At 37.5% G+C, this 19,105-nt stretch overlaps 1 protein-coding gene across 1 annotated transcript in view; it reads left to right on the top strand.

The window, feature by feature from the left end:
- Window positions 1–19,105, top strand: part of FANCI (FA complementation group I) — a 57,471-nt gene that overhangs the window by 33,083 nt on the left and 5,283 nt on the right. Inside the window, exons 19-34 of the mRNA XM_010955063.3 lie at window positions 947–1,015; window positions 4,355–4,456; window positions 5,679–5,858; window positions 5,935–6,056; window positions 6,582–6,746; window positions 7,340–7,519; window positions 11,342–11,508; window positions 11,839–11,915; window positions 12,790–12,906; window positions 14,971–15,022; window positions 15,851–15,978; window positions 16,072–16,140; window positions 16,326–16,419; window positions 16,743–16,930; window positions 17,996–18,049; window positions 18,130–18,189. Of these exons, the coding sequence (XP_010953365.1) occupies window positions 947–1,015; window positions 4,355–4,456; window positions 5,679–5,858; window positions 5,935–6,056; window positions 6,582–6,746; window positions 7,340–7,519; window positions 11,342–11,508; window positions 11,839–11,915; window positions 12,790–12,906; window positions 14,971–15,022; window positions 15,851–15,978; window positions 16,072–16,140; window positions 16,326–16,419; window positions 16,743–16,930; window positions 17,996–18,049; window positions 18,130–18,189 (1,824 nt within the window). The remainder of the gene's footprint in view (window positions 1–946; window positions 1,016–4,354; window positions 4,457–5,678; window positions 5,859–5,934; window positions 6,057–6,581; window positions 6,747–7,339; window positions 7,520–11,341; window positions 11,509–11,838; window positions 11,916–12,789; window positions 12,907–14,970; window positions 15,023–15,850; window positions 15,979–16,071; window positions 16,141–16,325; window positions 16,420–16,742; window positions 16,931–17,995; window positions 18,050–18,129; window positions 18,190–19,105) is intronic.

Raw genomic sequence — 19,105 nt, forward strand, 5'->3', positions numbered from 1 at the left:
AAGTTAGATTTTACAATTTGGTTGTAATCTTTACCTCTGAAATATCTACTATTACTTTTATGTATAGAGAGTCCGTATCTTTCCAATGAATATTTACTAACATTTTTCTTCTAGTTTTTTTATGCTCTTTTTTTTTTTAATGTTTAGCTACTTGATTTATCTTTAATTTTTTTGATATAATGTGTAAGGAGCTAATTTTTTTCCCTAAGGCTAGCCATTTTTTTCAGACATTATTGCCTCCTTTATGTGTACAAAGTCTTTTTCTGTTTGTATGTTATTCCCTTATTTTGTCTGTAGATTTTTGTGCCAAGACCATGTCTTTTTATTATCATACATTTATAAAATATTTTAATACTTGATAGAGCTAATCTTCCTTTTTTTTTCTTTAAAAAGTTATTTTTTTGATCAGTTCTCATTTGCTTTTTTCACAAATGAACTATATAATCCCTTTCTTGGGTTCCAAAAGAAAATTCTCCCCAGGATTTTAATCTGAGAAGTTTTAAACTGAGCCTGGGAAATTTTGTATGGGAAGAAATGTCACAGTTATTCACATTTTGTGGTGCTTAGGGCCAGGAGGCACTTTTGAAGCACTGGAGACTAACTGGAAAGAATGTCCTAAAAAGGAAGTCCGCTAATGTAGAATAAGAGAAAAGAATGAGGGCCTAGGACATCCATGACTGTGAAGGGGAAAAGTACTCTAAAGCCAGAAGTGACCTGGTGGCTAAAAATTGTGGGGATTGTAGTCAGTTTATAATCCATATCTCAGTGATCAGAGATCTCTTTAGCTTAGGCAAATAACCCAAACTTTCTGAATTGTTTCTCCCTCTAGCAAATACAGTCTCCATCTTTTTCAAAGGACTGAGAATAGGCTTATTTTTAAAGTTATGATTGTCCAAATCACTAGTATCTCTGAAAAAGAGCTTACTTGTTCTCTGATTCCTCTTAGGGGTTCTATGATGTCCTTCGAAGGAATTCTCAGCTGGCTAATTCTGTCATGCAAACTCTGCTCTCACAGGTAAAAGGGTATATTTTTATGGATATAAGGAAAAACAGATAATAAGGCATTAAGAGGCAATGGACGTATTTCATACTTTTCAAAATATAAAATGATTCCCAACTAGAACACTGGTACACTGTGAACATGCCTGGGGTGTGTGATGCTATTTCAGGTTGTTTTATTTTAACCACCACTTATCTACCTGCCACACTGCCATCATGTGACAGTTATCCCTCTCAGTTAACAGTCTACATCCTAAGTCAGAAGGACATTTTGAAGAGCTGTACAAAGGCTATCAGCAGTTGTATCCGTTGTGTTTATTTCTGAAAGAAGAAAAAGGGAGATCTGGAGTAAATACAGCAAAATACTGACATTTGTTAAATCTGAGTGACATATCCCTGAGTGTCTATTAGGTTATTTTCTGTACTTCTCCGTTTTAATTTATAAAATATTTCAAAGGACATCAAGAGGAGAAGAATTCAGCTGGAAAATATCTGCTATAAATAAGACCTTTTACTCTCAACATTTATTCATTAAGCATTTATTTGAATTATTTTAATAATAGTTCTGTTGAAATATATTTCACATATTGTAGATACACCCATTTAAAGAATACAGCTCTTTGGTTTTTAGTATATTCATGGAGTTGTACAGTCATCACCACAGTCAATTTTAGAACATTTCATCATCTCAGGGAAAAAACCCTATGCCCTCTAGCTACCACCCCCTAATTTTCCCTTCCTTTCCCCAGCCTCCTATCCCTAAGCAATCACTAATCTTCTTTCTGTATAGATTTGCCTATTCTGGACATTTCATATAAATGGAATTATACATTATGTGGCATTTTGTGACTAACGTCTTTCACTTAACACAATGTTTTCAGGGTTCATCTATGTTGTACCATGTATCAGTACTTCATTCCTTTTTATGGCTAAATATTTCATATATGAATCTTTTTATATATTGAGAGAGTTCAAGATACTATTATGTACTAACAGTAATAACAACAGTACCTAATATTTATCATTTATAGACGACCAAGCAATTTATGAAGTACTGTATGGTAGATGATCTCATTTAGTCCTCACAAAACTCTGTGAAATAAGAACTGTTATCTCCATTTTACAGATTTTTATATATATATGTATTTTTTTTTTTGAAGTACAGTCAGTTACAATGTGTCAGTTTCTGGCATACAGCACAGTGTCCCAGTCATGCACATACATACGTATATTCATTTTCGTATTCTTTTTTTCATTAAAGGTTATTACAAGATTAGATTTATATTTTAAGGCTCTGAAAGGTTAAGTAATTTAATTTGCCCAAGGTCACACAGTTAAGATGAAGATCTGGGATTTGAACTCAGATCTTCTGGCTCAAGAGTCCAAACACGTGTTTCTCCTATTTGGAGTTAAGTTTCTTGGATCTATAAGTTGATGCTTGTCACCAAATTTGAGAAATGTCCACTCATTATTTTATCAAATATTTTTTCTCCTCCTCCTCTCTCTCTCCTTTCCTTCTGGGACTTCGGTGGTGTATGTATGTTGGAATGCCTCATGTTGTCCCGTGGATCTCTGAGACTTGGCTCATTTTTCCTCAATGTTTTTACACTATTTTCTTCAGATTTGATATTTTCTCATAATATGTCTTCACGTTTACTTACTCTTCTGTCATTTCAGATTTGTTATTTTACTCTTGAATTATGTTAAATTTTATCAGATGCATTTTTGTGTCTGTCATTATGACCATATGATTTTTATGAATTACATTACTTGACCTTTTAAAACAACATTGCATTTGCAGGGTAATACATTTCTGGGTTTGGTTTTCATTTAGGACTTTTACATATTTGTTTCTACGAGGGAATAGCCTGTAATTTTCATTTCTCATACTGATCCCCCTTGGTTTAGTATAAGCGTAGTAAAATGATTGGGGGAATATTCCCTCTTTATCTGGCTTATATAAAATTTGAAATTGTCTCTTTATTTCCCTTATTTCATTTTTTCCCTTACTTATTTTGAGGTTACACGCTTTCTTTAAACGAAATTTTTGGCTTATGATTTTTCAGACCACACAAGTAGTGTGAATTCTAGGCCCATCTGCTAGAGTTCACTTCTAGTAGCTTGTGGTTAGAAAGTCCCAGGGGAGACTTTTTTCCTCCCTTCACCTAAAGTGAAGGGTCAGGTAGGTACATATCCCTCTACCATCTTCCTCAATGTGGTGGATTTATTTTTCAGATTCATCCACTAAGGATATCCCCTTTTGAGAATTCAAGCTTTATGTGAAGGTCTCTGGTACAACCTTCACCCCCTGAGGGCCCTAGGCTTTGTCTTTGATTTCATGATACTTTTTACTTTCCTATCTTAACTGTCTATTTAATAAATACATCTGTATAAGATTTTTAATGCAAAATTTTTTATTCTTTACTAGGAGGTTTCTCTAGACCCTAATCCACCATTTTGCTCTAAATGGAACTTCTCTCTCTCCCCCTCTCCTTCCCACCCTCTTCCCTCTTCATCTCCCGCTTTATGCCATTGCTTTGTGATAATTCTGCCGAAAAAGCTCCATTTGAAAATAAGATCCTAGATATATAGAAATTATTGAAAGGTCCTGTACTATTCATCAAAAGCTTTTCAATGGGCCTTGGACCTGGTCCTATATAAAATTTATATCCCATTAGTTATATTGTATCTTTTAAAGCTGTCATAATCAGTCTACCTACATTTGCACATTTAACAGGAGTCACAAATTATGACTGAAAGCTTAGAGCAGTACTTCCCAACTCAGGTTAGTGTGTGGACTAAAATTCTACAGACTTGAAAAGTTTAAAAAAAAACTATGACTAACATTTTTTTGATCTCTTTTATGTGCCAAATAGGAGTTGAAGCTCTTTACATGTGTTAGCATGTTTAATCCTTTTACAAACTTTTATGTTTATAATATAGTAATAATCCTCATTTCACATATGAGAAACCAAGGAGTGGACACCTTTATTGAGTTAATAAGTGGTAGTGCTGGGATTCTGTGCTCAGCCAGTCTGACTCTAGAGCCTGTATTCTTAACCATCAGGCCATACTGAAATGTTGATTGCCTATATAAATTTGGGAATTGATGTGCGAGTATGTTTTATAGGAGCGGTTATGGAAGTGAAATAAGAAAGATCTCAGTATAGTGCCCGAAGCAAGGGCAAAGGGTATGGGTGAGCCAGAGCAACACAAATTTTGCTGCAATGTTCTTTGGACAGTTAGGAAATAATGTCTTAGAAAGCATTAGACATTAAAGGTGCCATTAGCTTGACCAATTAAAAAAGTGGAAAGCCTTCATGAGCCCTGGTGTCTTTTTCTTTACCATATACAGTTAAAGCAGTTCTATGAGCCAGAACCTGATGTGCTACCTCCTCTGAAATTAGAAGCTTGTGTTCTGACCCAAGGAGATCATATCTCTCTACAGGAACCACTGGTGAGGCTTTTTTTCTTCCTCCTGTAACAGTTATTTTTACTCTCAAGTAAAATATCAGCCCTGTTGATATGGTTGATGTTCAGAAAGAGATACTTTCCCATGTGAAACTCTTACTGATACTCCCAATGAATTTTACTCTTTTAACTTTTCCCTGCTTATCATTTCTGACTCATTATCACCTTGGTTCTATTGGTAAAATATCTGCATGTCAGTAATTTATTAAATCAAGGCATCCATCATTTCTCCCAGGGAGCATCATAATCTCCTGTTTATGGTTCTTTGATTGCCTATACTAAATAAATATACTTTAAAATGGGGAGAAGGAGGTCACCCAGAAGTACATGAACCCAGGGGACCTACTTCGTTAGTCTGGAGAGTATGATTTAGACTGAGCTAGCTAGAATTGGCATTCTATTTAACATTGAGAAAAACTAGGATAGGTTGATTTTCTTTTCTTTTTCTTCTTCTTTTTCTTTTTTTTTTTAATTTTTAAAGTATTTATTTAGGTGGGGGGGTAATTAGGTTTATTTACTTACTCTTGGAGGAGGTACTGGGGATTGAACCCAGGAACTCATGCATGCTAAGCATGTGCTCTACCACTTGAGCTATACCCACCCCACCAAGTATTTTAGGTTTACTTATTTTTATACAGGCACTGGGGATTGAACCCAGGACCTTGTGCATGCTAAGCATGCACTGTACCACTGAGCCATACCCTCCCCTACTAGGTTAGTTTTCTATTCTAGTTGTCTAGCCTCAGAAAGACAAGCAAGAAAGAAAAAAACTGAAACTCCTTCATCCCAAGTCACTTAAAAGTGAGATGTCCTCAGCCTAGCTCAGAGATGGTATGTTTGTTTCCCAGAGATTCCCTCAAGATAAACTCCTGTCTTTAGAATAGCTTCTGGGACTCAAAGGAGCTAGATAGAATTTAATTTCACAGCTTGGTTCCGTGGTGTTTGTACCAGATCAGAGATAGCACATCTGATGCTACATTCTTAGGTGTCAGCTGTTTATGAAGCCATCACCTTTGGGAAAGGTCAGAAAACAATGCCTCTGTTAGTTCAATTATTTTTTCCCCAGTTTTGTTAATCCATATTGACTTAATTTGTAATGCTAATGAATAATTTACTTTAGCCTTAATCAACAAGTAATTCTTATTTATATTAACAGCTTCATGGGTTAGCCTTTAACAAGAATGTTCAATTATTATTTTCTTCTACAGGATTATCTTTTATGTTGTATTCAGCATTGTTTGGCCTGGTATAAGAGTAGAGTGATGCCCCTGCGTCAGGATGAAGAGGAGGAGGAGGAAGAAGAAGATGGATTCTACCAAGACTTAGATGATATGTTGGAGTCTATTACTAATAGAATGATTAAGAGTGAACTAGAGGACTTTGAACTGGTAATTACCAAGTCTCAGCTGTGTTGAATAATGGAGCTGTTTAGTAGCTTATTAATTGTTATCTTGTGTCTTATAGGACAAATCAGCAGATTTTTCTCAGAGCACTAGTATTGGCATCAAAAATAATATCTGCGCTATTCTTGTTATGGGAGTTTGTGAGGTTCTAATAGAATATAATTTCTCCATAAGTAATTTCAGGTAAGGTATTGCTGTGACTCTACTTGTAGTTTGATGAATAGTTCATTTTATTTATTTATTTATTTTTCTTAAACTCCAGCAATATACTAGATACGAACAGACCACAGATGATGACACTATCTCTTAGATGGACATCTAGCCTAAGACCAAACTGTTCTTTCTACCAGGAACACCAAAGCATATGCCAGACAGGCTGGTGAATTTTGGCCCGCTAGCAGGGTTTAATTTATTCAAAATTCCCCAGATCCTAAACTCAAGAACTGATTTTAATAGAGAAATTTTGATTGGTGGTAGTATTGAACACTCATTCTCTGCAGTGTCTGGTATAAATAAGAAGAAAAGAAATAACCCAGATAGATAGGTATCACCTGGGAGTGCTATGTTAATGAAAATCCATTCATTTGTAATGCTGGGTTGAAAGTATGGTGTCTAAAGAAGCAGTTTGATTTCCTTATCACTGTATGTGCAAGTTAACCACAATATTCTGATGCTTGTCCTTGGTGGTCTCTTTTTCCTTTTACACAGTAAGAATAAGTTTGAGGAGGTTCTGAGCTTATTTATGTGTTACAAGAAACTGTCTGACATCCTTAATGAAAAAGCTGGTAAAAGCAAAACTAAAATGGCCAACAAAACAAATGATAATTTTTTGTCCATGAAATTTGTATCTGATCTCCTCACCGCTCTTTTCAGGTAAGATTCTAACAGAGTGCTTAAAGACAGCAGCACAGTGAAAATTAAAAACACCTACCAGGGTCACTGATATTACCTAGTTTGGATTCACAATTCTTAACATATGTACAGTAGGAAGTAAGTCAGAAGGTCTGTAATTTTCTTGAAATGAAAGTGTAACGATCCTACATAGGTACTTAAAGAGGTACCTTGAATTATAAGGAAAACTCAGAAACAATAGATTAATGAGTGAAAAGAAAATGTGTTCTGAGAAAGTCTCCCTAAGTAGCTCAAACATTCTAGCATAAAAAGAGAAGAAGAACCCAAATTAATAAAACAGAACAATAACAAAGAAAATACTAAGAAAACTAAGACTGACATTTAAATTTTATCAAAGTAGGAGGATTGGGGAATGCGGGGAGAAGGTGAGGTAACACTGAGAACGGTATTTATAGAAGGGCAGCCATGGCATTGATTCTGTCCTGGACTACCTAGAATCTGTCAGTCTATCGTTCAGTGCTTGCTGGGTGCTACTATTCTGAACAGTGCCCAGAAAACCTAATTCCATGTCCTAATAGCAGTAGGGGAATCTTTCTCTTTCTCTCTCTCTCTAGGGACAGTAGCCAAAGTCATGAAGAGAGCCTGTCTGTTCTGAGGTCCAGCAATGAGTTTATGCGCTATGCAGTGAATGTAGCTCTGCAGAAGGTACAGCAGCTAATGGAAACAGGGCACGTGAGTGGCCCTGATGGCCAAAACCCAGAGAAGGTCTTTCAGAACCTCTGTGACATAACTCGGTAAGCTACACTTACCCTTAGAAAACTGTTCCACTTGCTGTGGAGTCTCCAAGAGAGGAAGTTGAGGGTGGCGATGAAGATGGTTTGAAGTTGGGTATGCCCTAAAAGTGAAAGGGCAGTCACTAGTGTTGGGTTATTTCCCTAGTCTTATTTTGGTGTGCATTGTTAATCACGTATAAAATGTTATTCTAGAGGGGAAGGAATTTTTTTAAATGTTACTCTATTACCAGGAATAAAGAGGAATATTACATAATGACTAAATAGTTCATCATGTAGACATAACAATTTTAAATGTACATGCACCAAACAACAGAACTTCAAAATACTTGAAGCAAAAATGGATAGAACTGAAGGAGAAATATACAAATAATAATCTATTTCTCTCAGTAATCAATAGAATTAGTAGATAGGAAATGAAGAAGGACATGGAAGACTTGAACAACACTATCATCCAGCTTGACTTAATTGACATTTATAGAACTTTCAGTCAGTTTTAAAATACACATACCTTTCACGTGCTCATGGTGCATTCATCAAGATGGACCATATTTGGGGCCATAAAACAAACTCAACAAATTTTAAAAATAGGGATCAGTATGTTCTTTCACCATAACAGAACTAAGCAAGAAAGCAGTAACAGAAATATCTGGATAATCCCCATATATTTATAAATTAAATGCATTTCTAAATAACCCATAGTCAAAGAGAAAGTCAGAAATTAAAACGTATCTTAACAGAATGAAAGTGAACACACAGCATATCAAATTTTAAGTAATCCAGCTAAAGCAGCATCTAGGTCGAAATTTAGAACAATAGTGATTATATTAGAAAAAAGTAAAATCTTTAATGTAGGCTTTCACATTAAGAAAATAGAAGAGCAGATTAAAATGAAAGTAAGCAAAAGGAAGGAAATAATAAAGATAAAAGCAGAATAATTGAAATAAAAACAGAAAGTAATAGAGGAAATGAATGAGACCAAAGCTAGTTTGTTGAGATCAATAAATGTAATAAAACTTAGCCAGACTGATCGGGAAAAGAGAGAAGACACAAATTACAAATATCAGGTCTATGAGGAAGAGGAGACATCACTACTGATTCCGCAGACATTAAAAATTCATAATAACAGAATGTTAACTTTATGCCAATAAACTTGGTAACTTAAATGAACAGATTCTTTAAAGCTCACTCAGGAAGAAGTAGGTAACCTGAGTAATCCTATCTTTATTAAAGAAATTGCATTTGTGATTCAAAATTTTCCATTGACACAAACTCCAGACCTAGATGTCTCCACTGGTGAATTGTACCAAATATTTTAAGAAGTATTACTAATATTTATATAGACTCTTCCAGAAAGTAGAGGAGGAGGGAGCATGTCCCAACTTGTTTTATGAGGCCAGTGTAAATTACCTTGAAACCAAATCCAGCCAAAGACATTATAAGAAAACCACAGACCAAATTCCCTCACGAATGTAATTGTTTAAAAAATTGGAAAATTCACCCCAGCTATTTGAAGGATAACATATTTAAGTGGAGTTTTCCCCAGGGATCCAAGTTTGGCTCAAAATTTGTAAGTCAGTGTGTATCATTCACCATGTCAACAGACTAAAAGCAAAAAAAAATATGTTTATCCCAGTAGATATAGGAAATCAGAATTCAACATAAATCTTGATAAAATCTCTCAGCAAACCAGGATTGAAGGAAAACTTTCTCAATCCAATAAAGGAAATCCACCAAAACCCTACAGTTAACAGCATACATAATGAAGAAAGACTCAATAAATACTTCCCTCGCCCTGTGCTTTCACCATATACTATGCAAAATCATACTGGAGGTCCTAGCCAGTGCAGTAAGACAGGAAGAAGGAATAAAAGACATCCAGATTGGAAAGGAAAGAAAAACACTGTCTTTATAGACTTTATAATTGTCTACATAAAAAATTCCAAAGAATTTTTTTATAAGCCACTAGATCTATTAAGTAAGTTTAGCAAGGTTGCAGGATACAGGGTCAGTGTTTTTTTTAACTGTATTTTTATTTACATACTGGCAGTTAACAACTGGAAATTGAAATTTAAAAAACTACCATTTACTGTAGCATCACAAAACATGAACTGCTTAGTGATAAATCTCACCAACATGCAAGATTTATGTGACAAAGTCTACAAAATATTAAGAGAAACCAACAGAGTCCCAAGTAAATGGAAAGATAAAGTGTCCAGGGATTGGAATATTCAGTGTTGTCAAAGTGTGAATTCTTCCAAAGTTGATCCATAGAGTCAACACAATTCCAATCAAAATTCTATTAAGCTTTATTGTAGGAACTGACAGGATGATTCTAAAATTTATGTGGAAAAGTAAACGATCTAGAATAACTAAAATGTGAAATAAAAGAACAAAGAAGACTCCCACAATTGATTTCAAGTTTTAACTGTAAAACTGCTGTGTTTAAGAGAGTGTAGTATTGGCAGAATCATTGGAACAGAAATAGATGGTTCAGCATTGATTCACACAAGTATGACCATTTGATTTTTGACAGAGGTGCCAAGGTAATGCAATGGAGAAAAAGTCTTTTTCAGCAAATGATTTTGGAACAGTTGGACAGCAGTATGTGAAAAAATGAACCTTTATCCATTCCTCTTGTCATATACAAAAAATTAACTTGAAATGGATCAGAGCCATGAATGAAAAACTAAATATTGTAAAACATTTAGAAAAAAACAGAAAAACCTTTGTGACCTTGTTTTAGGTAAAAATTTCTTAGATGTAATACCAGAAACACAGTCAATATTTCTAAAAAGTTTCTCTCTGTTTTTTGAAAAACACTCAAGGAAATAAAAAGACAAGCCACAGATTAGGAGAAAATATTTGCAAAAACACATGCCTGATGACAGACTGGTAACCAGAGTATGTAAATAACTCTTGAACTTGCTAAGAAAACAACTGGATTAAAAAATGGGTAAAATATTTGAGCAGACACTTTACCAAAGAAGAATATATAGATGGCAAAAACATAAAATGATGGTAAATGTAATTAATCATTAGGTAAATGCAAATTAAAATCACAGCGAGATATCACTGAACACCTATTAGAATGCCTAAAAGTGAAAAGACTGACCATACTAAAGTGTTGTCCTGAATGTGGAGGAATTTGAACTCTTACACACTATTGATGGAAATATAAAATGGTGCAACCACTTTGGAAAATAGTTGGGCAGTTTCTTAAAAAGTTAAGCACACACTGACCATAATGATATACCCATTCCACTCTTAGGTATTTATCCAAAAGAAGTGAAAGCAGATGTCCATATAAACGTTTGAGTATAGCAGCTCTATCTGTAATAGTAAAATCTGAAAACAACCAAAAAGTCCATCAATGGATGGATAAAGTAGTGAATGGACAAGCTGTGTACATCTATACCCTGGAATACTACCCTGGAATACTACTTAGCAATAAAATGGGGCAAACTACCAATACATGCAACAACATAGGTGACTCTCAAAAGAGTATGTTGTTCGCAAAGCCAGACCCTAAAGGCTACATAATGAATGATACCATTTTTATGTGATATTTTTGTAAATAAAACCATAAAGACAGGAAACAGATCAGTGGTTGCTTGGAAAATCAGGGGGAGAAAATTGACTACAAAGGAAGGAGCTCAAGGGAACTTTTGGGGTGATGGATGTATCTTGATTGTGAGGATGAGTACACAACTGTGTAAGTTAGTCAGAATTCCTAGAACTATACATCTACACAGTGTGAATTTTACTGCATGTAAATTGTACCTCAGTGAACCTGACTTTGAAAATAATATCACTTTTTCCCAGGGTCTTGCTTTGGAGATACACTTCAATTCCTACTTCAGTGGAAGAGTCAGGAAAGAAAGAGAAAGGAAAGAGCATCTCGCTGCTGTGCTTGGAGGGTTTGCAGAAGATACTCAGTGTTGTGCAGCAGTTCTACCAGCCCAAGATTCATCAGTTTCTCAGGGCTCTGGGTGGGCATTTCAATTTTGATAAGTTGGCTTGATCTGAGTTTCTCTTTCTTAACCAAACCTCGATTCTACTTGTTAACCTACCAGAGGACACCTGAGAACAGTCCTAGTGTTGCTAAGTAGTGACATCTAGTGGATTCAGAATTGGTCCTTACTGGATTACATTTAACCACAGTGAATGGAAAATGGAATATAGTATTAAGAAATCGTAGAGTGTTAGGAATATAATTAAATCTGCCTCCAGACTGTTTTGGCCTCCTAAAATTTTAGCTATGAAAAGACAAAAAAGCCCGAGCCTATTTCAAGGAAGGCAGAGTTCTTTTCCTTTCCTAGATGCCACAGATAAGGAAGAAGAAGAGGTAGAAGCCAGTGTCACTCAAAGAGCAGCATTCCAGATCCGGCAGTTTCAGGTGAGATGCCTGGGAAACTGCCGTACTTTGTGAGGGTCCCTGGAAAGGGTCTATTAGCAGGGCCAGCTGGTGAGAATGGGCAGACAGTGAGCAAGTAGGACAGGAATCTTCTGGGTCATCATCCAAGCAATAAGACATAGCCCTTAGAATGAAAGATAATGCATCTAAAAGGATTCTTGGGAGGTTGTGGATTAAGCCACCCCAATCTGCAGCATTTATTACCTATAAGAATCACTGTTTGGGTTGATACAAAGAGATAGCTAGGAGTCCTTTATGGAGTATAATTTGGCTTTGTCAGTTTGCATAAAGACTGGACAATGAAGCCTATTAGTTCCTAACCACTAGTTGTCACAATATTAGGCTCTTTTATCACAGAGGATTTGTTTAATAAATAATTTTAAAGTTCCTGTTATGTGCCAGGGACTGTCCCAGGTACTGGAGATACAGCAGGGAATAAAAGAAACAGAACCCTACCCTTGCAGAGCTTATGTTATAGTGGAAAGAGACTGACAGACAAAATATAAAGTGTTTCAGATGGTGAGAAGAACTGAGAAAAGGAAAACAGGGAAAGTGTGTAGGAAATGCTGGCGCTGGGGCGTGGTCTACCCCTGAGGTCAGTAGACGGGCTTCTGATGGCAGGGGGTTGGAGGAGAAGGGGTCCATAGTTTTTAAGAAAACTCTCAGACTTACAATTAAAAAACAGGGTAGGAAACTACCTATTCAATTCAGGTTTATTTTCAGATTTTATCCTTTTGGGTTTTTAGTAGCTTTGAATCCTTTCTGTCCCAGCCTTAGGAAGTCTCTAGCTAGATGTCTCTTCTCCCTGCTAGCAACATGTCTGCTAATGTTTCTGTACATACTTTTCCTTTCTCAGAGGTCCATGTTGAATTTACTTAGCAGCCAAGAGGAGGACTTTAACAGCAAAGAAGCCCTCCTGCTAATCACTGTTCTCTCCAACTTGTCCAAGCTGCTGGAGCCCTCCTCCCCTCAGGTATGAGCACCACTTGTTCAGTCCCTCATAGCATCCCTCAGGAGGCAAGGAGTATTACGTCTTAATAGTATGTCCTCTTGAAGTCTGGTTTATTTAAAGTGATATATTCAGTTATGTTCCTGAATTAATACAAGATGTATAAGATATCCCCTTCCCTACATAGGATTTCTACCATGACGTAATTACTGCTTTTGTTAATTTGGCCACCTGTCAAGAGTAAACTGTAAGCACTATAGAAAAAAATTTTATCTTTGGGGACTTCAGCCTTCTTAACCTGTGTTTTTCTCCACTCTGAAAGTGTGTTAATTACCAAGAAAGTAGCTGACATTCAGCAGTAGGCTTTCTCAGCAAGTTGAGCTGCCCCTGAGTTTGGTGGAGATTCAACAAAAGGTGATAAGTCAGAAAGCATGGTTACAGTCCTGAAACAGAATCAGTCCTCCCAGATAGGTCTGAGGTATATGTATATGGGTGTGAGGACATATACATAGAATTGCGCTCACGCATATAGAATAAGAGAAGGGCCACATTTTGTGGGTCTGTTATATTCGGGAGTAATTTCCCTACAGGATGGTAAAGAGTGTCCTGAGAGCCTAGGGCTGTGTGGTCCTACCACATCTGCTTCCTGGTTTGTGAGGAGGCAAGGTGGAGTGCTGAGATTGAAGCCTCCTGTGTGAGCCCTTGCTTTAGGAAGAGCTGACCAGACGGTAGCCTGGTGCATTATGGAGTTGAGCACTGAGAAGCGGACCTGACTTTCCTGTTGTCCTGGTTCCAGGTAGCCAGAAAAAAGTCCCTTTTGCTACTTACTTCATCCTAGATTGAAACAACGCATCCCACTTTACTTTCAGTTTAATTCATTCATATTGTTGCTTTTGCTGTAAGGACCGGAGGACTAGGAAAGAAACATGGACAGCAAATTTGAACATGGGGACATTTGAGGGAAAATAAATAGATTTGGAAAGGCTAATATAAACGGGGAATTTTTATAATTTAATTTTCACCACCCACCCCCTCATAACTTCAGGTAGTCTTTAAAATTTTTTAATTTAGTTTTGAATGAGTAATAAAGTCCTATGATTTGAAAAACAGAAATTATAAAAAGATTTACAGTAAATGGTCTCCCTCCTATCCATATCCTCCACCTGTTCAGTTCTTCTTCTCCCTCAAATAAGTAAATACCTTCTTTTAGTTTCTTATGTAAAGAGTTTCTTTATTCCTGTACAGCAAATGTGAATATAGATTCTTATTCCTGAGCCTACTCGTCTTCACACAAAAGCTTGTTCAGCTTCTTGCTTTATTACTTTATTACATTTAACACTGTATTCTGGAAATCTTTTTCTATCAGTTCACAGAAAACTTTCTATTAGCCTGTGAATTTATCTTTTTCCCCAGTAGATCAAAAACTGAATTCTTACTGGTCATTTTACATTGAAGTATCTCTGCATCTCAGTGCCTTTGTGCCTGTAAGTCTATCCCAAAGAACTGCTGAAGCAGAAAGCTGTGTGCGTATCTGGCAACGTAGGACCTGCTATCCCAAGACCTTAAGCTTCTCAAAGCTCTGGGGTTTTGCCTTTTTTTGTTTGTTTGTTTGTTTTCCTGCTCCCTTCTAACCTCCTGTGGCCTCTTGGTTCCTAAAAGCGAATTCTTCTATCTTTATGGCCAGGATCTCTCTCTCCTACACCTTTCTATTAGCTTACTCCTTAAAGATGTCTCAAATGCAGAGAGTGTGGGGCATGAGAAGGAAAAAAAGAGGAGGTGGGTGCTTTAGACCATGGTGGTAGGGGTAGAGGAAGTTCAGGGAGGTAAGAGCCCAGACCCCAGGACCTTTGGCCCTTATTGAGGGCATAGACGTTGAGAATTAAGTCATGTGCTATATTGAGAAAAGTATCACTATTTCTCATAACTTTGGACTTATTTTTTTGCTATTTGTAGTAGATTACCACTTTAGATCCAGGCACATATTTTGGCAGGTGTTTTCCTTAGGCTCAGAAGGGTCATGGGCTCTTTTAGTCTGACATCACCTAGATCTCTTTTGGCATGTTTCTTTAATATCTGAATGATCTTTAGTTTGTGCAGATGTTATCCTGGACATCTAAGATTTGCAAGGAAAACAGCTGGGGTAAGTTTCCTGCCATGTTTCCTTTTAGGCTTTATATAAAATCATCACCACCCAAAAACATTTAGAAAATTACACATTCACCAGAGTGGCCAAAATGAAAAAAATACACAATACCAATACTATGTGTTGGTAAGCATATAGAGCAGTTGAACTCTCATTCCTGCTGCTGGAGGTGTCAGCTGGTATAATATCTGACTACTAAAATAAACATATGCTTATGATCCAGCAGTGTCACTCCCAGCAAAAATAGGTGGAAGAGTTCTCACAGCCGCGGTATTCTGATCGGCAAAACCAAACCCAAATGTTCATCAGCAGTAGAAGGGATAAAGGAATTGTGCCGTACACACACCATTGCTGTACAGTATTCCACTAATGTAATGAGAATGAACAAACTACACGGACACACAACATGGAGGAATCTCACATACATAACGTTGAACAAAAGAAGACAGACACAAAGAGAGTACTTACTGTATGATTCCATTTAGATAAGGTTCAAAATCAGACAAAACTAGATGTGAGGTTGCAAGTCAGAATAACAGGTTCCTTGGTGGGGGAGAGGGGGCATTTCTGGGTGCTGCTGGTGTTCTGTATCTTGATCTGTGTGCTAGTTAACACAGTGATTGTGACTAATAATAGAGAACATTTCTTTGGTCCCAGGGGTAGAAGTGCACGTTTGTGGAAGAGATGCCTTGGTTGGAGTGTGTGCAGGGATATTGTGCCCAAGACGTGACAAGCTACTTGTTCCAATTAGGCACCCCCCCTCTCCACCAAAGGACTGACTAGATTATAACTTACCTTTTAAGTTTCTTTCCTTCCTACTCCTAGAGGATGCCTCACTTTGCAAAGGCTTGATGAATTTGCTCTTCAGCCTCCATGTTTTGTATAAGAGTCCTGTCATCCTGCTACGTGACTTGTCCCAGGATATCCATGGACATCTTGGAGACATAGACCAGGTACCAGAGTAAGCCTTCAACACAACACCCTGAGTTGGAGATAGAGGCCAGGGGAACAGCCTTACTGCCATTACATCTTACCTCCCTCCCTAGGATGTAGAAGTGGAGAAAACAAACCACTTTGCAGTGGTGAATTTGAAAACAGCTGCCCCTACTGTGTCTGTAAGTGTTGATCCCCACCCCTCGGGAAATAGCCTTGTCATATCTTCCATTTTATTGCCTGTAAAGTGTGAATTATAGTGGCTCTTGTCCTGAGGCCTGTAACTGCCCGCAGGTGGCCATGTTGATGTATTACACCAGCAGTCAGTTGTGTGCAGTGAGCCATGTCAGGCATTCTTTTCTTTCAGTTACTTGTTCTGAGTCAGGCTGAGAAGGTCCTAGAAGAAGTGGACTGGCTGATCACCAGACTTAAGGGACAAGTGAGCCAAGAAATCATACCAGGTAAGATGAGTTGAGGGAGGGGTTCCAGGAATTGTGATCAAAGCAAAGTCAACCAAAATCTGAATTGGACTACTACATAAAAGCAGAGGCCCTGAGCTGTTTGTTCATTTGTTTGTGCTAGATTTCCAATGTAATGAAAGAAGTAGAAGGTAGTATGGTTTATGACAGCATGATTATTGATGTGCTCTGCATGATGAATTACATGTTCATTTTCCTTACAAACTTCTTAGCTAATGATGTTTAGTTGGTTTCTAAATCTCTTGCACTTCAACTGGAAAATAAGGCCAGTTGGGTTTGAATGTTCCGATTTCATTTTCCTTCAGAAGAGACCTCTTCTCAGGCAACTCTACCAAATCATCCCATTGAGAAGGCCATCATCATACAACTGGGAACTCTGCTTACGTTTTTCCATGAGCTGGTGCAGACAGCCCTGCCATCTGGCAGCTGTGTGGACACCTTGTTAAAGGATCTTTGCAAAATGTACACCATTCTTACAGCACTTGTCAGATATGTGAGTATGGGAGACAAGATCAGGGTCACCACCACTGTTCTGCCCCACCCAGCCAGGATGTGACCCACTGCTGCAGGATGCTCCTGTGCAGAGCTCTTGCCTACATCTTTGCAAGTCATAGGTTGATCAGTAAGTAGCAGGTATCTCCTGGTCCGGAAAAAAACAGTTGATGGCATAATTCTGCATCTGTTTTAAGAGGCCTTTATTTCCTTGGCATTTGAGTATGTGGTACCTGATTGAGAGTGAGTGCCTCTTCAAACACCTTCTAAGACTCAATCTAAACTATAGCCATAGAACTTAATCTGATTCCAACTGCACAAAAAGGTAGACTGTTTCAGTCTGGACACTGGAAAGGTATTTGCTCCTTTAACAAGTAGATAAATGCTTTACAAGTCAGGTACTAGGGTAGGGAATAAGTTTATTTTTTTTTTAATACAAGGTATACTTGCCCTGAGTTTTAGTTAATGCTTCTTAGTATCTGTTAACTAGAAACTTTTTGCACTTGGCAATATTTTGTTTATCAGCAGACATTCAGAGAGTGATAGGAACTAGGTAATTTAGTTCTGATTCTACCAATGATCCACATGAGTACTTAGAAAGGCATCAACAATCCAAGAAAGATGGTGAGCCAGCTCACACCATATACCCAAACAGCAGTGCAGCTAGAAGGTGCAGCTCTGACTACATGGTGTGGCTACTAAGCTTCTGTGGTAGAAATACTGAGAACGTCTAATCTTTATTGCCTTTTTTTTAAAGGAAAAACAGCAAAGTCATTAGTTTTCTAGATGCAAGAACTATTCAGCCTGAAGGACTTTTAAAGCAGTAAACTAAACAAGTCAGAAACAGAAACTTTTCATTGCCTGTTGTCTGGGAAGCTTTGGAACTCAGAGGAGGGGAAAAAGGAAGCCTTGAGTCTAGGATTCTCTATAAATCCAGTAGCTTGTTTTCTTTTCCCTCCCCAGTCAGCGCAGTAAGTCACACTCCATTTGCTCACTGAGTCACTACCTGTAGTTTCATGGGACAATTATATAGGATGGCATGCTAAAACTTGAACTCTTTTGTTAGTATCTCCAGGTGTGTCAGAGCCCCAGAGGAATCCCAAAAAATATGGAAAAGCTGGTGAGTTGAGAATGCCTTTCCCAGGAATGGGGGAAGCATCTTATTCCTAGTTACATTGGTTTCCTTCTCCTTTGCTGCAGGTGAAGCTCTCAGGTTCACATCTGACCCCTCTGTGCTATTCTTTCATTTCTTATGTACAGGTAAGTTATTCAGAGTCTGCACCAAAATATGTCTTCAAGTAAGAAAGGACTCCTTATATTCCTGGGGGACTGCTAGGTCACCTGAGCTGCGTGTATATAAAGTTTCTTCTCTACTTACCAGAAGCCAGAGGTGCCTATTTGAGAACAAACCAAAGCTTGAAGTCTTTACAGCAAGGAAGTCTTTTTATTTTTAAAGAAGAAAAAGATGTTAACGATTTAGAGAGAGAAAGCATTTGATATGCTTATACCTGGAGCAGGGAAGAAACAAGCATGCTTGGGCTTGGTGACTTAGTTTACTTCTGGGTGATTCCAAATCTGTGCCATTGGGCATCCTTTGGGAATGTGAGTAAAGCAGCAGCAAGTGTAGTGAGAGTGAACGAGATGATGCATGAAAAGCGCTTCACACAACACAGGCAAGTGTTCTCTAAACATTAGCTGCTCTAATAAAATGAATATGGTCTTATGGCATTGTTTCCCAAGCTGAACTCTATGGAACATTCTTCTGCTAAATAGTAATACTAGTTATTTAAAAAGCCAAGAACAGATAGCAAGAGGCAGAGCTGAGGCTTGAACCCAAGTGGTTTGACTCTACAAGGACCAGCATATTTTTCTGTAAAGGGCCAGATGGTAAGTTGCTTTTAGGTTTTGCAGGCCATACAGTCACTGTCACAACTAAACTGTGCTGTTGTAGCATAAAAATAGCCATAGACAATATACAAATGAATGAGCTTGGCTGTGTTCAATAAAATTTTATTTTCAAAAACAAGCGGTGGGCTAGATTTGGCCTATGGGTTGTAGTTGGCCAGCCCCTGCTCTAGAATTAATACTTGATACTCATGGACATGTAAAGTGTTGGAAGGTTTGGGTTTTTGTGTTTGACTCCACGCTCAAGCATTTTCTTCTGCATATCACCAGG

This window comes from Camelus bactrianus, chromosome 27 (genome assembly GCF_048773025.1).
Source record: "Camelus bactrianus isolate YW-2024 breed Bactrian camel chromosome 27, ASM4877302v1, whole genome shotgun sequence".
NCBI classification, from domain to species: domain Eukaryota; kingdom Metazoa; phylum Chordata; class Mammalia; order Artiodactyla; family Camelidae; genus Camelus; species Camelus bactrianus.